Source organism: Leucopleurus acutus, assembly GCF_964270905.1.
Source record: "Leucopleurus acutus genome assembly, chromosome: 3".
NCBI lineage: Eukaryota > Metazoa > Chordata > Mammalia > Artiodactyla > Delphinidae > Leucopleurus > Leucopleurus acutus.
Window position 1 is genome coordinate 12,187,618 of NC_139145.1, and position 26,000 is coordinate 12,213,617.

The window sequence follows — 26,000 nt, forward strand, 5'->3', positions numbered from 1 at the left end:
TCAGCAGCTCACCAAGTACATCCCTGTGGAGGCAGGGTTGTGAGGGGTGCGGGGGGGGCCCTTGCCCCTACCCTGGGATCCCCCAATCCTCTTCAAAACACCCCCCTGTAACTCACTGTTCCCACTGCCCCATGGGCCCCAGCAGCCCCTTGTGGGGACGGGAGAATGGGGGTGGGGATGGGTGCACCAGAGGGGCTGCTGGCTCCCTGCCTTGGGTTCTTGCAAGGATGCCGGCCAGGGGACACTTCTTCTTTTATTGGCTGCACCCGCGGCATATGGGAACTTAGCTCCCCGACCAGGGATCGAACCCGTGCCCCCTGCAGTGGAAGCTCGGAGTCTTAACCACTGGATCGCCAGGGAAGTCCTGTAGGGGACACTTCTTGATCCCTCTCATTGGGGCCCTGACCACCCCTCTCCACCTGTGCCCCCCATCTTGGGTCTCCAGGCCCCAACACCCACCTATCCTTTCCAAACACCCCAAATGCCTCTCCCACCCCCGCACCCTGGCAGAAGCAGGGAGTGGGGCTCAGAGCCCGGCCTGGTCTTGGCTCCGGAGATGCGCAGCGGCAGGGCGAGGGCGTACCTGTGGCGAACCTTCTCTTTACCAGTGACATGCGGTAGCCACTCCCCACCAGCTCCAGGTCCACGCCGGACAGAGTGGCCCCCTCGCTGGTGAACTGAGCAGCCACAGGGCTGGGTGTGCTGGGCCCCGAGCGTGGCTCCCAGCTGGCAGACAGGCGGCCAGAGCCTGGGGAGGTCTGAGGTCAGCTGTGTCCTGTTCCCCGACCCCAGTCCTGCTGTGACCTGGGCTCCTCCTCAGCCCTGCACCCGAGCCCTTTGATCTGTGGCTCTGTCTGTTCCATTTGACTTCCTCTTGTGTCCTGCACCCTTTTCCTTTGGCCCCACGGGGCTGTGTGTGGTTTGCAAAGGAATCCTGCCTCAGGGCCTTTGCACCTCTTGTGCCCACCCCTTGGGATGCCCTCTCCTCCAGCTTCGTCAAAGCCCTTTCAAGCTTCCCTTGATGCCTACACTGCCCTGCTCCTAGCACATCCCCAATCCTCCCCTAGTTCGTTTTTAAAACTTTTTTAGCTGTGTCGCGCAGCTTGCGGGACCTTAGTTAACCGACCAGGGATCGAACCTGCGCCCTCAGCAGTGAAAGTGGAGTCCTAACCACTGGATTGCCAGGGAATTCCCTCTCCCCTAGCTGAAATAAGCCTCTCCCACTTGAGACCCCCACGACCTTAAGCACAATCATAACTCACCCCCTGTCTCGGACACATCCGGAAGCTTCCATAGGAGCCTCTTCTCCTCCAGGTTCCTGGCATCAAGAGAAGCTTGGTCCGGTCTCCACCAGAAAGGACATTGGGAGCCCAGGGTCCCAGCTCAGTTGCCCCTTGGCTACATGACCCGAGAAAGCCGGGTCTCCTTCCTGGCCTCAGTTTTCCCATGTGTGAAATGGGGGTGGGGTGTGGAGCAGCTGGTTCCTGAAGGCTCTACAGCCTTGCAGCACTTTTAGATGATGCATTTGGTCCTATAAATTTGGCTTCTTGGTGGCAGGTTCTACCTTTTGTACAAAACAAAGGCAACATTGTGCAGTGACTGAAAGCCAGGGACCACCAGTGGGTGGCTGGGTTGAAATCCGGGTGTGACCTAGGTAAGTGACTTAGTCTCTGTGTGCCTCAGCTCCCCCTCCATAAGTGGGGATGATGGTGGCCAACCCCTTGAGGGATTGCTAAAAGCCCCAAGCCTGTCAGTGTGTGCAGAAAACAGGGAACAAGCCTGACATGCAGGAAGCTCTCGGTGTCAGACATTATTATTGCTAGTAACATCACCCTTAGCTCCAAGCAAGGTGAGCCCACAGGGAATGGTCAGGCCTAGGGTGGACCCTTCAGTTGGTGTAGCAAAGGGAGCTCTGCTAGGTTCTGGGGGCACCGCTGAGCTTCCCCAGGCCTCCCACATGCCCTCACCAGGTGGCAGCCGGCTGCAGGCGGACGTTGGTCACAGGCTCCCCTATGGGCAGCAGGATCTGGACATTGGTGAGTGGCGTGGACACGGCTGTGACACCAGGCCGGTAGCAGTACTCCACCGAGACCTGAGTGAGGGTCGCCCCGCACTGCCAGTGGGTGCTCAGCTGCAGAGGCACGGACTGGGGACCGGGGCGGGAGAACTAGGGGAAGGGAGAACAGGAGAGAAGACACGGCTTGAGCCGTCCTGTCCTGCCACACCGCATACTCTTCAGCCACACTGCCCCTGCCATGCCACCCGCCATTCAACTGACCTGACTGCACTGCCTAGGACACCCCAGGGGCTCTTTGTTGATGAGAGGCTGTGTTACAACACGTCTCCAGCAGAGGGCAGACGAGTGCCCCATTCTAACAAAGTCTTGGGGACAGGTGCCAGCTGCCAGGTCCTGGGATCGGACCTCTTCTAATCTGCACGATGGGGCCATCTGCACTAGGCCCCCCTACACTGCCCACCCCGCCTACAGCTCACCCCACGGTCATTGCTATCAGCCTCCATTTCTGCTGCCTGCTCACCCTGTCCCCATCCACCATCCCCTCCCTGCCCCCTCTGCCCCCCGGCCCATCCACCTGGCCCACCTGGTACCGCAGCAGCACTACGTTGTAGTAGGAGGCAGCTGGATTCTGTTCTGCCTGACGCTGCAGGGCCTCAGTCAGAGCCGCCATGTTGAGCCAGAAGTCTTTGGTCTCAGGGTCGCTCTGGGAGGGGTCACTGCAGAGACCGGGAATAATCACCCCAACCCTCGGGAGATGCCATCCCAAGGGCCTCCAGCATCCAACCTACACCAAGGGCTTCCTAAAGATGCAGATTCCCAGGCTAACCTTGGGACCAATAAAGCATAACTCCCAGGGAAGGGCAAGGGTGGGAAGCAAAAGACAGAAGGAGAGTGAGTTTCAGAGAGGGAGAGCAGCTTGCCCAGGGTCACACAGCAAATCCCGGGAGGCAGAACAGGAATTCAGAGCCGGGGTGCTCCTGGCCCCCACCGGTCCCTGGAACCCCCTAACTTTTCTCCCTTTCCTCAACAGTACCTGAAGAGCAGGTCAGCATTGGGGTGGAAGTGCTCAATGGGGGCCGTGTGCACGAGGCGGAAGCTGAGGACCGGTGGGGGTGGGGTTCCGCTGAACACGCGCACGATACCAGCAGGGAAGGTCATGGTCAGCTCCCCAGTGACTCGAGCCAGGCAGCTGGTGGGGGCGGGTGGTGAAGGCACTGGGCGTTGGCTCAGGGCTGTGCCTGGCACCTCACGCTCCCCTCTCTCCTAGTTTCACTGTAGCCTGTGGTTCACCAGGTCCCTCAGAATCAGCAAGGCTCTGACCATGGCCAGCCTCCGAGCCCCAGCCTCCACCTCTTGTGTCCCTGCCTGGACAGCAATCCAGACACCAGGAAGAATCCACACTGGGCTGAAGGAGACAGGAACACCCCCTTCTCCAGTTCTCTTTTCCCCAGGCCACCAGGAAGCTCAAAGCAAAACATTCAGTTTTGTAACTGTCCTCAGCTTAGGTTTCCGGTCCAATACTCTCCTCCTCTTTGTGGCTTGATCTTAAGGTCTTTTCGGCTGGGCACCGCCCCCAGATTATCCCTGGTCCCTCAACTCACCCTTAACCTGCCCCCTCCACGGGCCTGGCCTCTGGTCTTGCTCCCTTCAGTTTGAGGCCCACAGCAGCCTCAGAGGAGTTCCTCTAAACCGTGGCTACGTCAATGCCCAGCCCTGCTCAAATGCCTTCCATGGTTCCTACAGCCCTCAGGATGGGTCTGGTTGTTTAGCTCAGTGTTCCACGGTAAAGCAGATCATGAAACCCATTTGAAAGCTGTCCCTGCCGGAACCTAGATGCACAGCCCCCAGGGAGCCCTATGTTTGCCTGTCACCATCTGCACTGTGCCCCACCACTGTGTACCTGGGGTTGTGGCCACGGAAGTAGGCGTGGACATACTCAGTGAAGGCAGTGGCCACGGGCAGGGCATCCTGGGAGCCCAGGACCACAGGGCTTGGGCCCCGGGAGACTCCTGGGGGTGGCAGGGAGGGAACGAGGGACAGGCAGAGTGAGCACAGGTCCCAGGCTCCAGAACCCGCCCTCTGCCGACACGGCCTCCATTGTATCACTAAGCCACACACCCGGATCAGAGAAGGTGAGACTGAGGCCCAGAGAGGACCCACGTACCATGTCCTGTCTGGGATGAGAAGCTGGGCCGTTCTGGGATGGTGCTGGGGGCTGAAGAGCCCAGTGGGGAGGGGCTCAGGGAACGAGACTGGAAGGGAAGAAGATAGGCCAGCCTGTGAACACCCTAGCAGCAGTGCCCCGATGCTGACCCTGGAGGCGACCCCCAGCCCGGCTCCTGCCACCCCCCCTCACCCTACCAGGTCCCCGTTGCTGCGCATGAGGGGACAGGATGCTTTCCTGGAGCGAGGTCTCCGGGGTGGGGCTGCCAGGCCCTCCCTGGCTGCAAGGTCAGCAGGTACAGGCATCAAGTCTGGGGAATGAGCATAAGAACAGACATGGCTGAGCTGCTGCCTGGGCCTCTCCAACCTCCGCAGGGGAGGAACTCAGCCCCAAACTGGGAGTTGGGCTTATAGGAGGAGACCCCCTGATGGTTGGGAGTCCTAGGGCTACAGAGAAGGTGCTGGACAGGACTGTAGACACCATCTGCAACCCTGAGTCTCCCAGACACTACACTGGTGGCTCAATAAGGGGTGAGCTCCCCATCACTGGGGGTATGCAAGCAAGGGCTGGATGCTCAGGAGGTAGGCACTCTACGGGGGGGTGAGGATTTGGCAGAGGCATTTTACCCAACATTCGGCAGTTCCAAGGGTAGTCTCCCACCCTGGCTTGCGTCTGAGTCACACCCTTCTAAATTAACTAATCATGGTGTAACACCTAGGTTCCCCTCGCTCTCTTGCTTCACTAGTGTCCCTGCTTTGCTCCATCTACAAACGCTTACTCGCCCATCTCCCCTCCTACCTACACCCCAGGCTGTGCCACGGTTCTCAACAGGGTTGGATCCTTCATGATGCTGGGGCCGCCCTGCATACTGTAGGGTGTTGAACAGCCTCCCTGGCCTCCACCCCTCAGACGTCAGGTATACGCCGCCCCCAAGTGGTGACAATCAAGTAACAGTGGTGACATTGCCAAGTGTCCCCTGAGGGGCATAACTGGCCCAGTTGAGAACCTTAGTTCTACAGTAAAGCGCAGACAACTGTATCTGTCTACACTCACGGTCTACACTCACTCCCCTGAGCCCTCCCTTGAACCAGCTCCAACCAGGCTCTTTCTTTAACCAAGGATGGTACCAAGCCCCCCACCCCACCCCCCGCCACCCCGTCACCACTGCTGGGGACCTCATGTGGTCACAGCCCACAGTCCCTCTGACTCAGGCCCCCAGGAGCCAACCAGTAGCCAATCCCCTCCTTCCTCCCCCCCCTCTAGCCCTGCCCCTGCTCCAGCCTGGGCGCTCTCCTACCCTCTCCCTGGGCAGCCTTCCATCCCACTTCAGCTTGCTGATGTCTTCATACAGCTGTCCACAGGGTGCTCCAGCCTGGCCTCCCCCATCCACCTGCCATCTAAAGGCCCAGCCTTGACACGCCCCCACCCCAGCTTCTTCCGCCCCATCTTCCCTGCTCTTTCTGCCCTTCCCTCTCCTTTCAGCTGCCCTCAGGCCCTCTGCCCTGATTCCTCTGTTCTCTGGGTCCCGTGACTGTCTTCTGGCCTTCTCCCCACTGTTACCCCATCACCACTTACCTGGACTCACCTCCCTCGTCTCTGGCTCTCATCCTTGCCTACCAAGCGGTCAGAGAGAGCCTGCAGTCCGAGCAGGTCCCACCCCTTCTTTGCTCACAGCCCTCCCTCCCGTGGCTCTGACCCTGCTAGGGGTAAAACTCACATTCCTCCCTGGGACCACCAGCCCCCACCTGATCCCATCTCCCTGCCGACATCTCCCCCTCCACTCCCTCCTTCTCCCTTCATCACTCTGCTCCACCCGCACTGGCCTCCTAACTGTTCCTCAAAGGGTCTTGCCTGCTTCCACCCCAGGACCTTTGCACAGGCTGTGCCCTCTGCTGGGAATGCCCTTCCTCCCCCATGTCCATATGGCTGCGTCCTCACCTCCATCAAATCCCAGCTCAGATGTTCCCTCCTCAGGGAGGCCCTACCCTTCTGAGTCCTCACCAGGCACCTGCCACCTCCTGCCTTGTTAAATATCCGTATCACTATTGTCCCTGCAAGAGTGAGGGTTTCTGCCTGCCTGGGTCCCGGCTGTGTCCCCAGCACCCTGTTCAGACCCTGGCCACATTAGGTGCTCAATCCTCCCCCAGGACTCAGATAACTCTCAGACTAGGGGTGGAGGAACTCACCTCCTCCAGCCACAGCCTCCACCCCCCAGGGACCCGGGGATGGTGCGAGGGGCTGTGGTGAGTCTGATGGCAGCAGGGGCTGCGTCCCCCTCGACTCTGGGGGCGGCACCCTACAGGTAGGTGGGCTCTGTGGGGTGCCTGGGCGGGGAACCCAGGAATCCGGGGAGGGGCCGGGTGCCACGTGGGACGGTGAGTCCAGGCCAGAGTCCTCCACGTTCTCGGGCGACGAGGAAGAGAAAGGCGAGGGGCTGGAGGTGAAGCCGAGACTGCTAGAGCCTGGGGGAGGGAAGGGGGCAGCCAGCTCCAGACCCCACTCACACGGAGTCCCGTCCATCCTCCCGCAGGCCACGCCCATGTCGAGGAAGGTCCGCCCCCATTCGATGTCTCCCCCACCCCACCCCCACCCCAGCCCATGCTGTCTGGCTACTTTCACCTCCACTGATGCCTGCCTATCCACTCACTGTCATCCTCACTCCCACGAAGGCCACACCTTCTCGCCGGCTCCGCCCATTCGTGTCATGGCCCCGCCCACCCTCACTTTGCCCCACAAAGGACCCCCACAGTCCTCCCTCCGGCCTGGCCCACGGTCCTGAGCCTCCTATCCTTGCAGTGGCCCCACCCTTCCTCCTGCTGGCCGCCCGTGTCCCCGAAGCCCCACCCCCATCACCTGTAAAATCTTCATGGTCAAAGGCGGACTCCAGGGGAGGCCCAAAGAGGTTCTTGGAAACCTGCTCGTCCGATTGCAGCTTCTCTGCACAGCTGGGGACAGGGAATGGACAAGAGGGGCATTTCCATGCCTCCTCCCACTTCGGGACCTTTGTACTCGCTGTTCTTGGTCTTGAGCTCTGTCCCCCACGATCTCCCGGCGGCCACCTCCTGCTCCTTTTCAGGGCTCAGCTCAGAGTCCTCGCACCTCCCCTGCTACCCCTCCACCACGGCCCCAACTAAAGTCACCCACTCCTGTTTTCCATCACATTGCCTGCTTCAGTTTCTTCACAGCACTTGGAAACATCGAATATGCTCTAACTTATTTAGTATTTAAAAAATCTGAGCCTCTAGAATGGGACTCTGAGGAGCACCTGTCTTGGTCACTTATCTCCAGAACCCAGCATAGCACAAGTACACATAAGGTGCTCAATAAATGTTCATCACGTGAATGACTGAGTGGTCCCTCAAAGACGGCACGCCCTTAACTCCCTGCCAGGATAAGAGAAGGGGAGTCAGAGACATGGGGAGGCAGCAGGGGAGGAGGAGGGAGGCAGGGATGGCCCTCACCTGCCCACTCACGTGGGCCCAGTGCCCCATCTCCCATGGAACCCACCTGCCAGCTCTTGGGGCAGATCGAGGCCTCTGTAGTTTCCCAGCAGTGTCCCCTGCAAGAGATGCACCTCCTTGAGCCTTTCTGTCGCCAGGCCTGCACTGCTGCTTCCCACTCCACACACCAAGGAGACCAAGGTTTGGAGCTGTCTAGTCAGCTGCCCAATGTGACCAGCAAATCAGGCAGAGAGGGGGTCGAAACTGAGCCCACTTGTCTCCAGTTTCTGGCTTCTTTCCCAGCCCCAGCGATCCCTTTTGGCTCTCATTTAATTCTCACAATGACCCCATTTTATAAAAGGAGATCAGAGTGGGTAAGCAGCCTGCCCCAAGTTACACAGCAGAGCTGGAATTCAAACCCACACCCACACTCCAGGCCCAGTCTCCCTTCCACGTGCTCCTCGTCAAACTGAAGACCCCTTAACAGGCTACTCACGTGAAGAATGGCGTTTCATGGTGCCCTGTGAACAAAGGGGTGGCATCAGGTCGGTGGCATCCAGCCAGCCCCACCTGCCCCACACACAGCACCTCCCCACGCCTCACCCCTGGGCCAGGAGGGAGGATGAGGCTGCCAGCTGTGGCCCTAAGCTGTGCTGCGGCTGCCTCGGGGCTGCAGGTTGGGGCCCGGGCCGGGGCGGGCTTGATGTGCACGTAGAATTTGCGGGGCTCGTCATCATCGAAATCGGAGTCGCTGGATGAGAAGCGGGAGGGCTCCGCTGTGCGTGCACTGCAGTCAAGGGGCCAAGCGGGTTCTAACACGGGGTTTCCCTCCAGTCAGCCCTCAAATCCATCTCTTCCTGCTCACATCCCTTCGAGGCACTGCACAATTCCATCTCTCACCACTTGCCACCCTTGCCTTGACACCATGTATTTGCCATTCTCCTCCCCCCACAAGCCTTCATACAAGCATGCCCTGTCCTAACTAGTAAACTCCTATTCAGCTGCTAAACCCCAACACCGATGACCCCCTCCTCCAGGAAGTCCCCTTGGCTCCCCCCTGGGGTAACCAAGCTCCCCTCTCTCCCTCTTGTTCAGCCCTGACCCCGCAGGGGCGAGTGCCTGCATTTGAATCTGCTTGGTTCACAGCTGGAGGCTCCCCTCAGGATGTACACAGAGAGGGTTGCTAATGGTGGGCGGATCACTGTGGACAGAGCTCTGTCCTTGCTGTGTCAACAACTGCCCCCAGAAGGCGCCAGGAGGATATTGTTCTGGGTCACATCAGGCCGGACAGTGAAACCTTCTTCATCCACCTCTGGACATGTCTGGAGGGACAAGTGGTGAGTTAGTCTCTCTGGTACCAAACCTCCCATCTCACCCTGCCATGCCCCCCTCCACCTGTGGGCCCTGACTCAGACCGAGAAACAACCCCAATGGCAATAACGATCTTCTCGCAGTTCGTGGGCAGGTTCTTGGAGGAACAGAACATGCCGCAACCTGTCCTGAGGGGCAAATCGAGGCTAAGAGGGGACATTGGTCCCTCCCACGTGGTCCATGGGAGTTTGCAGCCACGGTGGGATTTGAACCTGGTCCCTAAGCTGTGCTACCTCTTGCCCCTTGAGCTCCAGGTTTGGCTTCCAGGCCTGGGCGGGGCGGCGGGGTGGGGGCCAAGGTGGGATGGACCCCTCCCACTTGCAGCCCGGCCTGGCCCCTCCCGTGGCACTCACCCCTGAATCGGGCTCCAGGGAATCTCTGGGAATGCAGAAGGAGGTGTCAGTGTCAGCTCCCCCACCTCCTCTGGCCCTCCCCTCTGCCCCCAACACCAGACACGGAACCTGGGGCTAGCCCCTGGGCTGCTATGTTGTCCTGAACTAGCCCTGCAGGTGGCGGGAACTTGGGGCTTGCTTGGGGCCGGGGCAGTGAATCTGGAGTTAGCTGAGCACGGGGTGTTCTCAGTCAGCTTGGAAGGGGAGGAACCCTGGAGTTAGTCTGAATGTAGGGCTCACCTTGGCAGGGAAATAACGGGGCTAGCCTTGGCAAAGAATCCTGGGCTAGCCTGGGCAAGGGTAATCCTGGGCTAGCCAGGGAGACCATGGGCATAGGGAAGAATGTGATACCCGTCTGGGCAGGGAGACTCTTGGGCTCATCTTAACAAAAGCAAGAATTGCCAGGCTGGATTAGGTGGGGAAACAGTAAGGCTAGCCTTGACAGAGGGAGAAATCCTGGGCCAGCCGGGGAAGGGGGAACAGGCAGGCCCTGGTCTAGTCTTGGCGAAAGGAGAATCCTGGACTAGCTTGGGCAGTGGTAATATTGAGCCAGTCTGGGACAGAGGAGCTCCTGGCCTAGCCTGGGTAGAGGGACTCCTGGGCTAGCTTGGAATACAATTCTCCTGGGCTACCCTAAGCAGGGGCCTTCTGGGATACCCTGGGCAGGGGGAGGGATCTTGGGTTAGCCTGGGCCAGGGCTGGGTTGGGGTGCTTCCTCACACAGCTGCAGGTGGCTCCCGCTCCCGCCGGCTCAGTCCTGGGAGACGAAAGGCCTTGGCTCCCCGCAAACGTTTCATTGCTGAGGACAGATGAGGGGGATGCAGCTGAGCCCTGGGGGGTTCCCTTCCCATTCAGCTCTGTCTCCCTCATCCCTGTCGTCCAGCCTGGGCATCCAGGCCCAGACGTACTTGCCTTCCTGCAGGGCAGCCGCACTGTACGCCTCAAAGTCCAAAGGCCCTGAGACAGAAAAGATTGAGAAACTCAGCTGGGCGGGGAGACTGGGCCTGGCAAGGGTAGCAGTATACCTCTGGCCACACAATGGCACCTGGATTTGAGCTCTAGACCAGTCAGGGTCCAGGGCCTGAGCCAAGATGCTGAACCAGCCCCAGAGATGGTCATGAGTGGGATGGGCCAAGTGTTCTGGTCCTGCCTTGGATGGTTGCCACCTTGGGATGGACCGGAGGGGGCACTGCCTGAGTTACTTCTTCTACCTCCAGCATTTCTGCGTGGAACGTGGGTGGTTCAGGGGATGGACCATAAGTCTATGAGATGGGCTGAGCCTCAGGTGATGGCCAGGATGATGACCTGGGACTCGCTCTCAAGGGTGATGGGGAGCCATAGAGGGTATGTAAGCAGGAGCAGGGCATGACAAACCTGGAGCCAGTGAAGGGCAAGAGTGGGGGCCCACACAAGGAGAGGTGACCTGAGCTGGTGCTGAGCTATAGAAACAGGAGGGAGAAAAGACAGACCCCAGTGGTTGACTAGAGCTAGGGACGTAAACTGTGTACCAGCATCTACTGAGTGCCTACTATGTGCCAGGTACACATTTTGCACTTCAACACCATTAGGTGGGGGTTATTATCATCCCCACTTTACAGAGGAGGACACTGAGACTCAGAGAAGGCAAGACAGACGTCCAAGGTCACACAATGAGCGACAAAGAGAAGACACAAACCCAGATGTGACCCCAAAACTTTTGCTCTCAATTCCTCCTCAACTCTGTATCTGGACATTTTCAAATTGGTCTTTTGCTCAACAACCCTCAATGGCTCCCTTGGGCCCTCAGGGAAAAATCTGAAAGGCTGAGCTTGGCATTCAAGGTCCCTCTGGTATCCAGTTGTAAGAGATTTACACATAAGATCAGGCAGCAGATCCTCTTCCTCTGTGGGCTGCTGAGTTACATTTGTCATCAGCCCATTTTTCTGATGAGGAAAACGAAGCCCAGAGAGGTTCATTCTCTTCCCTCTTGAGTCCTGTTCCTTCCCTACAGCTCCACAGCCCAACCCCCACAGATGCCCAGACTCACCAGGCTTCTCCTGGCCTGTGCCCTTGCTCTCCGCAAACTTCCTCAGCAGCATCTCCACGCTGATGTTTTCTATGTTCTGCTTAAACTCCTCATGTACCTGGGCCGGGCAGACAAAGTGTGTAATCAGGCAGGGCCAAGGCCCTCTTTCCCAGAACCCCAGCTTCATTCCCCACCCCTGGCCCCACTCACCTGCCCAATCTGCACATGGGTGTCCTCCACTGAGTGAGCATAAGAGCCCAGCAGGGCCTTCATTTGCCGCAGGTGGGTCTCCTCCATGGCTTGGAAGCGCTGAGGCAGGAGGGGAGGGGCAAATGGGAAGGTGGGGCCACAAGGAGTGGCTATGTGACCCAGCCTGACCAATAAGGATGTTCCAATCCCCTGGCCTCAGTGATTGGTTTGGGGAAGAGCTCTGGGACTTCTGCTGGAACCATGGAAGAAAACACTTTCATACCCTAAGTCAATGTGTTGGTGGATGCATGTGGGGGCTGCTGGTGGCTACTTTGCAACACACACATACACACACACACACACACACACACACACACACACACACACACATCCGGGAGGGTATGTCTGCCTGGGAGTAAAGCCCTCAGGGAGAAAAACAGACTTGAGAAGCAGAGAGGCACAACTTCCTGTCAATGCCATTGGAGCACCTGGATCCAGCCGTACCTGAAGCTCTGCCCCCTGAACTTTTCAGTTCCCTGAGCCTATACGTCTCCTTGTCAGTTTGAATGAAGATTTCTATCACTTGCAACTTTCTATCACTGCAAAATCAGAAAAAAAAATCTGATTCTTAATCCTGAGATCCCAATCTGCTTTTCAAACATTTGGGTAGACAGAGACCCAGAGAGGTGCAGTGCCTTGCCAGAGGTGGCAGAGCTGGGGAGAGATGCAGGCTGGACCAGGAATCCAGGCTTTTCAGCTACCATGACATGTCAGGAGACTCTTGGCTTCTAAACTCTGCACTGTCTTCTTCAAAAGCCTCATCAGTGATAATAAAAATAATAATACTAATACTTCATAGAGTGGTTTCTATGCACCTGGTACTGTCTGAAAACTTCACACATGGTGACTCATTTAATCTTCACAACAATTCTATGAGGCAGGTACTATTACTGCCCCGATTTTACAGGTGGGGAAACTAAGGCACAAAACTGACTTGGTTTTTGAAATAATAATAACAGTAACAATAGCTAAGTGGCTCTAGAATTCTACGGCTTTAAGCCTGTGATTCTAAGGCTTCTGGAGTCGAGGGTTTGGAAGGTTCTGGACTTCTGGGGCCAGAGCATCCTGGGCCCAGGAATGTGTAGGTCTCTAAGGTACAGATGCCTGGTTCTTACCAGAGCTGAGTCCAGCATCTTCTGCTCGAAGTCGGCACGGGCTGAGTTGTACTTCTCCACTGAACGCCGCAGGCTCTCTGCTGCCTTCTTGGTCTTGGTCTCTGCCTAGGAGGCACAGGGAGGGGACAGAGTTGAGAGGGTGACACTCAGGGCACTTCCCCCGGCCCCATCCCCCAGCACGTAGACTCCTTGGGGTACCCAGCATGTATGTGGTTCATGCAGGTTCAATGACCATCGCTCTGTGATATGTTTTCACTCTCCCAGCAGGCAGCTCCGTCACCCCTCGGCAAATTCCTCTGACCTGTGTGGGCCAGCGGTGGCTGGGGACCTGCAGCTGTGTGCCCACCTTGTCCATCTCCTTCTGGCTGGTGCTCTCCCTCCGCAGCCGCTCCTGGTCCATGCAACGGTTCAGGTAGTTCTCGCGGGACTTGGGCAGGAGCTGGCTGACGCCTGCAAGGACCTGCACAGCGTCCAGGGTGCCCACTGCTTCCTCTTTGCACTGTGGGAGCGGAGAAGAGCATGCGGGGCTTCCACCTGAAGCCCCTGCTGGGGTACAGGACCCGAGCAGACCCCAGGTGTATGCCATGAAATTCCCAGCTTCCCAAACTCTGTGGGATTCCAGGTCCTAGAGAATACTTTTTCTGAGTATTCTATGAATTTCAAAAATGTTATCTCTTTAAATAGGTAATATTTACACATAATTCACGTTTCAGAAAGTTTTAAGGGATGAGTTCAGGTAAAAACCTCCCATTATTACCATGATACTTCTCCAGAAATAACTGGCACATGGACCATCAAATGTGCCCATTTTTTATGACAAATGGCAACAGTCCATACTGTTAAACTCACTGCTTTTTCCACTTAATAATTCATTACCAAGACTGTTCCATATCAGCCTGTAGAAAACTTCCTTGTTCCTCAATTTTTTTAAAAACTGTGGTAAAATACATATACAATAAAAGCGGCCATCTCAACCATTTTTAACTGTACAGTATGAAGTACTACCAACTCCCTTTTTTTTTTTTTTTTTTTTTGCAATACGCGGGCCTCTCCCTGTTGTGGCCTCTCCCGTTGCGGAGCACAGGCTCCGGACGCGCAGGCTCAGCGGCCATGGCTCACGGGCCCAGCCGCTCCGCGGCATGTGGGATCTTCCCGGACCGGGACACGAACCCGTGTCCCCTGCACCGGCAGGCGGACTCTCAACCACTGCGCCACCAGGGAAGCCCCCAACTCCCTTTTTTAATGGGGGTTAAAAACCACAGACTCAAGACTTCCCTGGCGGTCCAGTGGTCAAGACTCTGCACTTCCACTGCAGGGAGCGCAGGTTCGATCCCTGGTCAGGGAACTAGGATCCCGAATGCCGCATGGGGTACGGCCAGAAAACGAAACAAAACAAAACAACAAACAAAAACCCCTGCAGATTCTAGGGATCTGTAAATGCAAAGCCTTTACGACTCTAGAATTCTAAGCTTCAAATATTTTGGGATCCTGAGGGTCTAAGGTCTGGCTCTTCCAGAGTCTAGAAACGTCAAATAACAAGATCTGTAGCCCCTGATGCTCTAGATCAGGGGTCATTTTCACACATCACAAAATATTCTTCTTTTGGTTTTTTTTTCAACCACTTAAAAATGGAAAAACTATGCTTAGCTCGAGGGCTGCACGAAAACAGGGCTGTAGTTTGCAGATCCCTGCTCTTGAATTTTGAGACTGAAATTCACCAATGCTCAGGTCTGTGAGATTCTGAGTTTGATGTCGTGGAATTAACAGAATTCTCAGAGGCACACACCAGGGGCTGGAGGTTCCAAGGCCCCAGGAGTCCTGGGATCCTGGGAGCCGCTGGCATCCCGCATCCACCAGCCTTGTGGTACCCACAGCACACACCTTCTTGTGTGCCTTAAGCTGTTCCTCGCCGTAGCGGAGCACGTCCTTGATGAGGTCCTGCAGCTTCCGCGTCAGCTCCAGGTGGCAGAGCGCCAGCTTGTCTGAGGAGACTCGGAAGACCTCCCAGAGTGGGGCGAAGGTCCTGGAAACAGGTGGGGTCACACATACCGGGCCCAGCAGGCCCCGCCCCCCAGGGACCCCCTCATACAGCATGGCTGGCATTGGCTCAGGCATCTAATGTGTGCCGGGCCCTGCTAAGCATGAACACATATGAATTCATTTAATCCCCACTGCAGTTGTGTGAGGTGGGCCTGTGGCAGATGGGGAAACTGAGGCATGGGAGGCTCCATAACTCACCCAAGGGCCCTCAGCAAATGAATATCAGAGCTGGAATTTAAACCCAGGCCGAGGCCCCGCAGTCCTCTGTCTGGACTCCAGGCCCCGCCTGATACTCACAGGCAGCTGAGACTCAACCTGCCCAAATCAAGTTTGAGGGGCTTTCCCACCTCGACAGAAGACCCCTCTGGCCTCCCCACTGCCTTCGCTCTCTGCTGCCGCCATTTCGGCCCCCGAGAGAACCTTTGTCCCACGGGAGCCGCAGGGAACTTTGCAATGCCAATGGAACCACACCACATCCTGGTTTAAAAGTCACCTGTGCGTTGGGGCCCTGTGGCCCCTTCCCTCTATTTCTCCCCTACTTCATCTCCACTTTGTCCAGGCCCTGCAGCCATGCCAGCCTCTTTGCTCTTCCTTGAACATGTACGGTGCGTTGCTGCCTCAGGGCCTTTGCACTAGCTGAGCCACCTGCCCGGGTCTCTGTCCCGCAGACACGCCCATGGCTGATTCCTTCGCATTACTGAGGTCTCGGCTCCAGAGATAGCGTCCAGCCTGTAATGCTCCTATTCTGTTCTCTTCCTAGCACTTTTCTCCCTGGGAAAGGACTTTGTTCATGTTTGTGGTTAACAACCGTCTCGTCACACATCCCAGATGTACACCTATGAACAGGGCATGAAGGTGACTGGAGGCTTTATCTGTCTTGATTGCCCCGGGCCCCCTGGTGCCTTGAACAGTGCCTGGCACACAGTAGGTGCTCAGTAAATATCCAGTGAATGAATGAATGAACTAGTGAATGAATGAACTATATTCCTCTGTCCAATCAGCCCCATAAGCAGGGGGATGACTCCCTGTTCCACATATCACAAGCGTGAAGAGATGTCCACCCAAGGGCAGGCTCCTGTTGCCCCCCCTCCAGCGCACCACACCCTTGGCCACTCCTGCCCCACCCAGAGCCCACTCACCCCACCGAGGTCCCGTTGCTGGCCAGCTTGGAAAGTTTTGCCATTGCCTTCGAGTAGGTCTCTTCGATGGTGGCCCTGGGTAGGAGGACAAGGCAAGGATGGGGAAGGTTCTGAGCACACTTGGGAAAGGCCCCACACCCCTGGGCCTCAGTTTCCCCATCTCAAGCATCTAAGCAGTGTCTCTCCAGGAGAATGATACAGTCCCCTGACAGGGGGAGGTGTTGTGGAAATTCATGGGAGAGGTTTTAATCCTTAAGTAAAAACATCAGTAGTAGTAGCAGCAGTAGCAACAGCAGATAAACAAATTTTTAAGCACATAATATAAATGTTTTATATGCTTTGTCTCCTTTAATTGCAGAAGACAAACTCATATTTCCTTTTTCCCTCTAGACACTGCTAAATGCCTACCTAATATCCACTCACATTTTCATCCTAATAGAACCTCAGTTTTGTTTGGGGTAGCAGTGTGCCCAGTTAAAACCAGTTACCCATTGGGGTATTTTCTGAGAGAGGCACCCGTGGAGTAGCATAAGCAACAGTGGATGGATCCAGGGTCTGAAGGCCCATAAAATAAAGAGTAGCCCCGGTCCTGTACGGTTGCGACAGGTCCCACGTGACAGCCACAAAGAGAAAAACCTGGTTAATAATCCTTTGGACTTTCTGCCCAGATTTAACAGGCGTTCAGCTGCTGAGAAGCTGGGGAGCAGAGGCTGCCTTGCCATTTGAGTTTATCATGTTTTCTCAGACGTCGGAGCATTGACATGCTGAGATGCAGATTATTTCATTATACATGATTTTTCTTTTATCATACTCAGGGCCCCGAGATTGAGTTTTCAAAATTCTCCTTGTAAGTAGGTCATATTAGCGTCTCTTCAGGGGGAGGCGTTAGAACCTGGTGATCGTCATTTAAGATGGGGCATGGGGCTGACAGTGTTGAGAACCATTGGTTCGGAGGGTCTTCAAGCCCATTTGGTTCCTGGAGACCCCAGGGGCCTGGATCCTTTTTGGCAGGGTGTGGTGTGGTGGAAGGATGGAATGGGCAAGGGAAAAGGGGGGTACCAGGGTTGGGGCACAAGATGAGCATGGCTGTGTGGACTGTGGGACATGGCCATGGGGTGGGTGGGGCTTGGGGACCTCACCTCTCCCGGATGAAGTCGGCCAGCTCCTTGGTGGAGATGGGCCCCTGCTTCACGCTGTGGTACAGGACCTCAAAGCCATGGTTCTTCTCTCCCTGCAGGGAATGGGGGTGGAGATTGAGAAAGGGGATGGAGAGGACATCAAGGTTACCTAGCAACAGGGGCTGGGCTGAGGAGCTAACCAGAAGAAGTCCATCCTCTTGGTTGTAGGGATTGGTTCAGGCCTGAGCCAGTCAACCTGTTGCATTTCCCCCTCGTCACAAGGATTGGTTCATGGGCCTTAATTTGGTCCAATCAGAAGGAAGCCTGGGAGAATTCCCTGGAGGTCCAGTGGTTAGGACTCTGCGCTTCCCCGTCAGGGGGCCCGGGTTCCAACCCTGGTCAAGGAACTAAGATCCCACAAGTCACGAGGCGTGACAAGTAAATAAATAAATAAACAAAATTTAAAAATAAATAAAATAAAAATTCAAAAAAAGAAAGAATCCTGGGATTTTTCTCCCATAGTTGAGGGAGAGACATTCTCACTCACTGGTTGTCTCTCTCTGTCACTATCTTTCTGTCTTTGTGTGTGTGTGTCCCTCTGCCTCTGTTTGTTCCTTTCTCTATCAGTCTCTTCCCCTGTTTTTCTCTCTATCTTTCCAGAAATGATTGTGTGGTCACAGGAGATACTGGAAACCAAGTGGAAACCATGAACTTTGGAAAGAAGCTGAACCTGAGAGGGTCTGAATAAAAAGTGTGTTGAGTAGAGTTGCTGGATCAAACCAACCCTGAAAGCCACACTACTGCACAACTTTTCAATTTTATGAACTAATATGACCCCTGTTGCTTAAGTCACTGTAGTTGTGTTTTCTGTTCCCTTCAACATGAAAACTCCCAGTCTGAGAACCCCACAAAGCAGGATGCAGGTCTGACACCTCTCTCAGGACCCAGCAATATCCAGTACAGGATGGGGCACAGAAAGGGCATTTCAGTTTGTCGAATAGATGGACAAAGTTATTTTGCTCTTACCTGGGACTGGTGGGAACAGAGCCTCTACCCTGGTGCCTGCTGATGCCTTGCACCAAACCTCTTTCCTCCTAGTTCTGGGGTCACCATGGTGGGAGAGGCCAGGCCTGTGCTGTGTGATCCAGATCAGTCACTGTCTCTCTCTGAACCTGTAGTGGCTCCTCATTAAGATGGGGGCAGGGAGTCACCTACCTCTCATATGGGGATGAAGTAAATACCAAGATGATCCACATCACGGTCCCCTAAAGCCCCAAAGGCAACCCTAGTTTCTGCTGATTCATGGTATTACTTAGTTATCATTGCTTTAAGGTCGCTCTTGTTTCTTCTCCAAATATATTGATTTAAAAGGGCAACGCTTACCACTATTCTCTTTTTTCTTTTTTAAAAAAATTTTTTTCTTATGTTTAGGCCACACCACACGACATGTGGGATCTTAGCTCCCCGACCAGGGATCGAATCCATGCCCCCTGCAGTGGGAGTGTGGAGTCTTAACCACTGGACTGTCAGGGAAATCCCTACCACTATTCTAAGTGGAAAGCCAGGACCCCTTGCCATAATGAAGGGGACGGGAAAAAATAAGGCAACGACTATGTTTTAATGCCAGCCCGATCCTGTCACACGTGAAAGGCAACATGTCTGAACACTGAGCTGTCAGTTAAAAAGGGTGATCAGCTGTGGTCGGAGGGAAGTCGAGATATTTTAGCACCAAATGGGGCCTTGTAATTAGACTGAAAGAGGAAGCTCATGGAGGGATCCAATGTTATTTAATTCCCAACACAAATCTCTAAAGTGGTCCCTTTGGGAGCACTTCACAGACCCTCTGGAAGTGATGGTTTCCTCCATCCTCCTCCAACCTGAGGGGTTCACCCTCCCAGTTACCTGGAAGCTTGAAGGATAAAGCCAGAAGTCACCACCAGATGATCCCTCTCGCTGTGCAAATGGAAAAACGGAGGCCAAGACTGGGGAAGACCCAGGACAGCCTCTTGGCCTCGCCAGCAAATAGCAAATGGTGCAGACATGCTGCTCTTTCCCACCACGGTATCCTTGCTGGGGCTGTTACTGTCACCTGGCTAACTAGCCTGCAACTTTCTCAACCCATCCAAATTCTTCCACCTCTCAAGGATCACTGCCAGGCCCTCCTCCTTCAGGAACATTCTTAGACCCTCCTCAGACCCCCACTTCCCAACATGCATTGTTGATCCCTCCAGCTCCCCAGGAATATATTTTCTCTTATACTTCTTCTTTTTTTTTTTAATTTAATTTTATCTTTGGCCTCGGCTTACGGGATCTTAGTTCCCTGACCAGGGATTGAACCTGCACCCTCAGCAGTGAAAGCACACAGTCCTAACCACTGGACGGCCAGGGAATTCCCTAGAAACATACTTTCAAGGCCCAAGTGTCAAATCCTCCTCTTATGCACTGGGTCACTCTGAGCCAGTGACTTCACCTCTCTGGGTCTCAGTTTCCTCATCTGACAAATGGGGACAATGACAGCACTCACCTCCCAAAGGTCTTGGTGAGATGAGGCTGGTACAAGACACAGGGCCTCCTGCACAGTGCTGAGGGCTCAGCAAACAGCCCCAGCAGGCCTCCGCCCACCCTGCCCAGGGGATCCTCGGGTGAGGCTGCACCAGGCACCGCCGCCCAGGCCAGCATCTGGAGCTGACTCAGAGCCAACTGCTGGCCCGTTTCCCAGACCTGGCAAAGCCCCCAGCAGTGTCTGGCTCCCCCAGGCTGGGCTGGCAGCCGAGGGTCCTGGGAGGGGCTGTCTCGGGCCTGTGTCTTCTTTCAGAACTTCTGGACTCCAATCTTGCTCCCACGCCAGCCCCAGAGAGATCTTTCTAATACAGCTTGATCATGTCCCTCTCCTGCTCACACTTCCCCCGTGGCTCCCCAGTGCCGTCCATGCCTCCAGACCTGACTTGGTCCAACAAGACTGGGGCATCCCTGTGTGGCTTGATTTCCCCTGACTGGAGCCCCCTTCAGGCCAGTCAGGGCCCCAGCGTCACCCAGCAAAGAGTCACCAATACTAACAATAGATTAAAAAAGAAACATTAATTAAAAGAAACCGACATTCCAGGGGTACTACCTTAGTCCTGGGGAAGCAGGAGTTTCATCCCTCTTTCCCAGATGCAGAACCTGAGGCTTTGAGATGCAAAGCCACCTGCCCAAGGGCTCCCAGAAGAGCCCAATTCAAATCCCAAAGTCAAAGCTGTTATCCACTGTGTACCAGGCTATCTTTGGAAGGAGGAGTTGGGGGTGGCTTCTATTTTCTCTTTGCTGGTCTGAATTTTCTGCAGCGAACTTGCATGCCTCATACAATGAAAAAGAATTTAAAAGAAATGTAGGTGCCGCATGCCATTAAGAGAAATTTAAAATAAATGTAGGTGCCGCTGTCAGGGCTCCAATACTTGGGCGACCACCGATCCTCAAAACGGTCAACCCCCACCCTTACACAGATCACCACCAGGGCCTCTGAGAGTGGCAGCACTTTGATGGGGTCACACAGCCATTCAGAGGCAAATCCGGGGACTCTGACCCTTGGGAAGGAGATGGAGGTCCGTTCCCCCGCCACCACTCCGCAGTTGGCAAGGGGATGCAGCCCCTTTAAGAAAGCAAGTGCTAGTAAGAGGAGCCCCAGCTGGGGAGGGAGAAAGGCCTGTTGCCATGGGCAACGGGTTGCCTAGCAACTGAGCTTCCTCTGCAAGCTCTGGGCTTGCAACTGAGGAAGGGGCTTTCTGCCCTGGTCCTTGCCTGATTCTCCTGTGCACACATCCTCTGTGGCTCCCCATTAGCCTAGCTCTGCGGGAGGAGTCCTTGTGCCCTCAACTGGCCACCCAGTGTCACATCTCTGGATTTCTGCCCAGGCTGTTCCCCCTGCCCAGAATGCCTTTCTGACATCCTGGAAAATCAGCCTTCAAAGCCCATGGCAAACACAGCTCTGTGTCCTTGCTCCTCCTCTGGGCATACCCAAGGCTGGGTTCAGCTCTGACCCTACAGGGCTGGGTGTATCTTACTGGCCCTGTGTCCCCCAGACTGGAGGCTTCTCAGGGTCAGGGCTTGGATGGAATCTCTTGGGAGCTCCAGCATCTCCCAGAGTTGGCTGGGTGTGGGGTGGTGGTGACAGGGAGGGAGGGAGGGAGTGAATGAATAAAAACAAGTCTGTCTCACTTGGCTCCTTGAGTCACAGTATGTGGTCCCCAGCTTGGAGGGCAGACAGGTGAGCGGGTCCCTAGGGGTCAAGTGAAGAAAACCCCCCAACTCTCCAGGATGGGGAAGATGTGGAAATTCCCTGGCTGGAATGATCCTGGATCCTGAAAGTTCAGTCTGGCCCTGGGTTTGAGCCTTGACTCTGCACTTTCTCACTGGGCAACTTCGGGTGAGAGATTCCTACTCTGGGCCTCAGTCTCCCTGTTCAACCTGTGACTTGCCCAAGATCACAAGGCCTATGACATCTGGGGATATGGATTCAAACCCAGCCTGACTTTTCCCACTTTAAGTTCTATCCCCTGCAGATGCTCCATCTGCCCAAGACTCTGCCCACAAGCCCCCAGGTCCCTCCATCTCCATAAAAGCCCCCACAGCCCTTCCAGGAGCCCCCACCAAAGTAACAGCGGATCTTACTTACCCAAAAATACTCCCCAAAATACGACATCCTGATGGCCTCTATGGAGACCTCCGAAGGCTCCCGTCTGGTGCCTGTCTGAAGAGAGAGGCAAGTTTGAGCTGTAGTCATAGCCAGCTCGGGCCTGAGGAAGGGAAATTCCAACTGCTGTCCTTGTGGAGGAGGGAGAAAGAGGATGGAGAAGGAACCAAAAGCCCCAAGGCTGGGAGTATGCCAGGGCCCCTGAAATGATACAGCTCTGGGCATGGTCCTCAAGTAGCCCCCAGCCTAGGGGCACAGAGCTGGATACAGATGCCCAAGCCCTGTTGGGTCAGACTAAATGAAGAGATACAGGCTAGGGGAGCCTAGACTAGAGGAAGGGGCATAGGGGTTGGGGTTTTAAAGCATGAATAGGAGTTCATGGTCAGGGATGGGTAGAAAAGCTCTAGGCCATTTCACATATGGAAAAACTGAGCCCTGCCCAGAGGGGAAGCTACTTGCCAAGGTCACACAGCCAGGAAATGACAGTGGATTTGCACTCGTGCCAGCTGAGTCCCAACCTGAGCACTCAGCCCCACACTGGGCAGCTCCTGTGGGAAGAGGGTCTGGTGAGAGGTGGACACTGGGACTGTGATCGGCCACATGGCAGTCAGGGTCCTTGAAGTGCCCCCAAGGTTCCCTTGGAGTCTCCTGAATCCCTCTACAACAGTCTCCATGTCATGCACACTCCTGTAATGGACAGCTCATCCCTCGCCATGGTGACCCAGCTGACACTGGTGCCCCTATGAGTCCCAACCCTACCCCCTGGAAGCCAATATGTTCACCTGGTATCTGAGTCACTGTCCAGCTCCGTGCCTCAGTTTCCCCATCTGCAAAACAAGAGGGAATGCCTAGAAGGGGTCTTGCTGGAGGACCCCAGGCCTCCCTGCAGAGGGGGCAGGGCCAAGCCACCAGAAGAGGGAGGGACACTTGGTGTCCTTGGCATGTACTTGAGGTTGGGCTTGTCACTGGAGCCCGCAAGCGTCATCCATAATTCATGACCCCGCAGGCAGCTCAGCAGCAGCTGGGAGCCCAGGAGGCACAGTAGCAGCAGGGACGGGGCTGGTGACTGCAGGATGGGAAAGCTCCCTGGGCCTCACCAGGAAAGGACTGAGCAAGGACCTTGGACAAGGCTGCCCCTTTCTGAGCCTCAGTTTTCTAATCTTGAAAGTGAGATTAATTCGACCCATTATCAGCTAGCCCCTGGTCACTTGACTTCTGTAAGTCACCCAGCACCCACCATGTGCCTACCTGGCCAGGACAATACCAGGGTCCATGAGATGATTCAGCCCTGGGCCTGCTTCCTGAGGAGCCCTCAGTCTAGGAAAACAGAGCTGAACACAGATACCCCAGTCCTGCAGGGTCAAAGCTGAACCAGATGGAGGAATAAGGACTGGGGGACCTGGACTAAAGGAGAGGGTGTGGAAGTTGGGGTTTTAAAGCATGAATAGGTGTTCACCAGGCAAACAATTATTTGATTCAACAAACATTCCCAACCACCACCCTGTGCTGGGTGATGCTGGGGCCCCTGAGAAACTCTAGCTCCTAGTGTAGCCCCTGAGGAAACCCAGTCTAGCTGGGGATATGCTAAGCTGACATCCCAAGGGGGAAAAGCCCTAAATTCCCATCTCATTTCTTAGTTCCTGGCCATGACCTAGACCCTGAGCATCTCCAAATCCCTTAGAGTTAGGCTAACTGATAAGGGAACCACTAGTCCCATGTGGCAACTTAATTTTAAACTAAATAAAATTATATACAGTTAAACCGCTAGTTCCTCAGTTGTGCCAGTTTTGTTTCCAGGGCTAAGGAGCCACATGGGGCTGGTGGCCACCCAACTGGAAAGCACAGATAAAGTCCTGCTAGACAGTGCTGCTCTAGAGGATCCTAGGAGCCACCGGGCCCAAGTTCCCCGGAAACCAAGCATCTTGCTACTGTTTTTACAACTCCCATTAGATTGCCCCTCCCCCAACACATACACTGAGCACGAGTGTGTGTGTGGCGCTGTGCCCAGCTCTTCACAGGTACCACACATTCATTCAGCCTTCACAACCACACCGCAAGGCTCAATCCCAACTTTACAGATGAGGAAATTGAGCCACAGAGAGGTCACTCACTGGCCCCAGGTCACTATGATTTTGTCCCTGACCTGTCTGCAAAAGAACTCCTGTTCGAAACTTCCACACATGGCTCTGGATCTCCATCTTCCCCCGACCACCCTGCCATCCCTCCCGCCACTCAAGGGTCGTAATGGGGGTCGGGGTGGCAGAGCAAAGGGCGGCCCTGCGCAGGCCCCAGCCCGGCCCAGGAAGTGACACCTACTGTTTCTCCTGAAACCCGGGCCAGGTAGAAGGGTCTCCCTTCTGCTCCTGAGCGGGGCAAGGAGGGGCAATGGGGGCCTCCTGGCCTGGGCTCAAACTCACCAGACAGTGAATGGGGCCAGAGCCCCTGTCAGCTGGGGCAGGCACCAGGAGAGAGCCACGTGGCCCCTGCCACTTCCGTTAGCACCAAGCAGAGGCCCCTGTGCCTGGGGGACAGGAAGCTCACCCTGCCCCGCCCACGGCCCAACAGCCACCTCCCCTCCCCCTCCAGACAGCACCCATGGGACCTCCCTGGCACCGTGCACGTCCTGGGTGGAGAAACTGAGGCCCCTAGCCGGGCCTATTATTACCAAGCAAATAATCTTGACAACAATTGTGAAATAATAGTACCCACAAATTGAGCACCAACCCTGGGCTAAACATTCCACACCTCGCCATTCTGAGGGGGACCAATGATGCCTGCTTCACTGGGGGAGAACCCAAGACTCAGAGAGGGGAGTCCACCTGCCCAAGGTTGCACAGCCCATGAATGGGAGCACCAAAACTCGAACCCAGGGCCGCCTGAGGACGTTCATAGGCCAGAGGCACTTTTGCTTTCATGGGCCCCTTCCTCCAATAAAAAAAGAGAATTTAAACTATATTTTACAGTTACATTTGGCATAGAGATGAATATATTAATACCATATATTAAATGTTTGCTTTGACCCCAAAGCTTGTTTTTTTTTCCCCTTCTGATTTTAAAAGAAGTTAAAACACCTTTACAGACCCCTAAAATATTGTGCCTGAGACACGGTGGTCACTGTGTCTGATGAAGTCAGCCCTGCGTGAACCCAGGTCTCCCAGCCTCCAGAGAGCCAGGGCAAAGTCCAGAGATGGACAGGGACTTGCCCAAGGTCACACAGCAGGCTGTCAGTGGTCCTGGATGTCCCCATCCTCTGGCTGCTGGAAGTGGGGAAGAGTCCTTCCGGGAGGTGGCTGACACAGGCTCTGGGTGCTGCCCAGAGATCTACCCTCCCCAGCACCAATTCACAAAACAATTGCCGGTTCAGAATTAGAGCAGGTCTCGGAGCAGATAAAACAAGACAGGAACCAAGTCAGCAAAGAAGGCAGGGCTCCTGTTCCTGATGGGTTGTCTGGAGCTCCTGACCTCTCACTTGGTGGCCCTGGGCTGCCCCTGACCTCTCTGGGCCTCTAAGGTTCTGCGAAACAGGATATCATTTTGTTCCCCCTTGGACTCTAATTTGCTCACAGTAGGGCCAGTTTGGGGTTTTTCTCTTCCTTTCCTGTGATTGGCCGCTTGGCTATGTTGTTTCAAGGACCAGCTCTGTCATGTGCTTCCTCCCCTCTCAGGCTGACCACCAGGGCTGTGCCCATTTACACAATCTGGCTTGATTCTCACAATGGCACTTGGAAGCAGTGTCTCATCTCAGCCACTACCCCAATGAGACAACTGAGGCACCGGCCCCATGTCACACAGACTGGGCTGTGAACGGCATCTGAGCTTATGCTCAGGAATTTTTCAGTCCTCCCGCCCTGGTCTCCTCCCTCTCCATCACTTCACTTGGAAAACACTTATTGAGCACCAACTGTGTACCTGACTACCGAGCTCTGGAGACACAGCAGGCAATACCCTTGCAGACTTCCCTCTCTCCTACCCCTGCCCCAACCCGAGTCAGCTGTTGACCCCATGTATGCTCACTAATATTGTAATTAGTATTATAATTACAATATTATAATAATTATAATATTGTATGATAATGATTGTAGTATTATAATGATCATGTCTGCACTTGCAGCACTCCCATTCTCACAGTCTGCTCTGATCTTCCAAGGGGGATTCAGCCCATTTCACAGAAGAACACATCAAGGTGCAGAGGGGCAAAGCCATGCACAGGAGAGCTGGGTTTGAACCTGGGAGCGTTGGACTCCCAGCCCCACCACAGGGAAAGAGCCCCAAGGGATAGGG

At 55.1% G+C, this 26,000-nt stretch overlaps 1 protein-coding gene across 9 annotated transcripts; it reads right to left on the reverse strand.

Moving 5' to 3' along the window:
• FCHO1 (FCH and mu domain containing endocytic adaptor 1) lies at positions 1–21,728 on the reverse strand (the record flags this gene model as incomplete). 9 transcript variants are annotated; one of them, XM_082835103.1, is made up of 26 exons in its annotated part: positions 1–23; positions 584–748; positions 1,263–1,318; positions 1,968–2,167; positions 2,601–2,733; positions 3,051–3,206; positions 3,918–4,026; positions 4,182–4,269; positions 4,379–4,491; positions 6,368–6,643; positions 7,035–7,126; positions 7,689–7,740; positions 8,118–8,142; positions 8,225–8,397; positions 8,856–8,943; positions 9,346–9,370; positions 10,105–10,183; positions 10,297–10,341; positions 11,411–11,507; positions 11,600–11,698; positions 12,754–12,858; positions 13,100–13,213; positions 14,635–14,776; positions 15,933–16,007; positions 17,072–17,163; positions 21,702–21,728. In XM_082835103.1, 26 exons carry the CDS (start codon positions 21,726–21,728, stop codon positions 1–3), a joined length of 2,649 nt encoding a protein of 882 aa, XP_082691229.1. The 9 variants fall into 9 exon arrangements, with proteins under 9 accessions (XP_082691229.1, XP_082691228.1, XP_082691232.1 ...); XM_082835102.1 differs by having other exon boundaries at positions 8,859–8,943; positions 13,100–13,252; XM_082835106.1 differs by having other exon boundaries at positions 6,368–6,526; positions 13,100–13,252.
• Between the last annotated feature and the right edge of the window lie 4,272 nt (positions 21,729–26,000).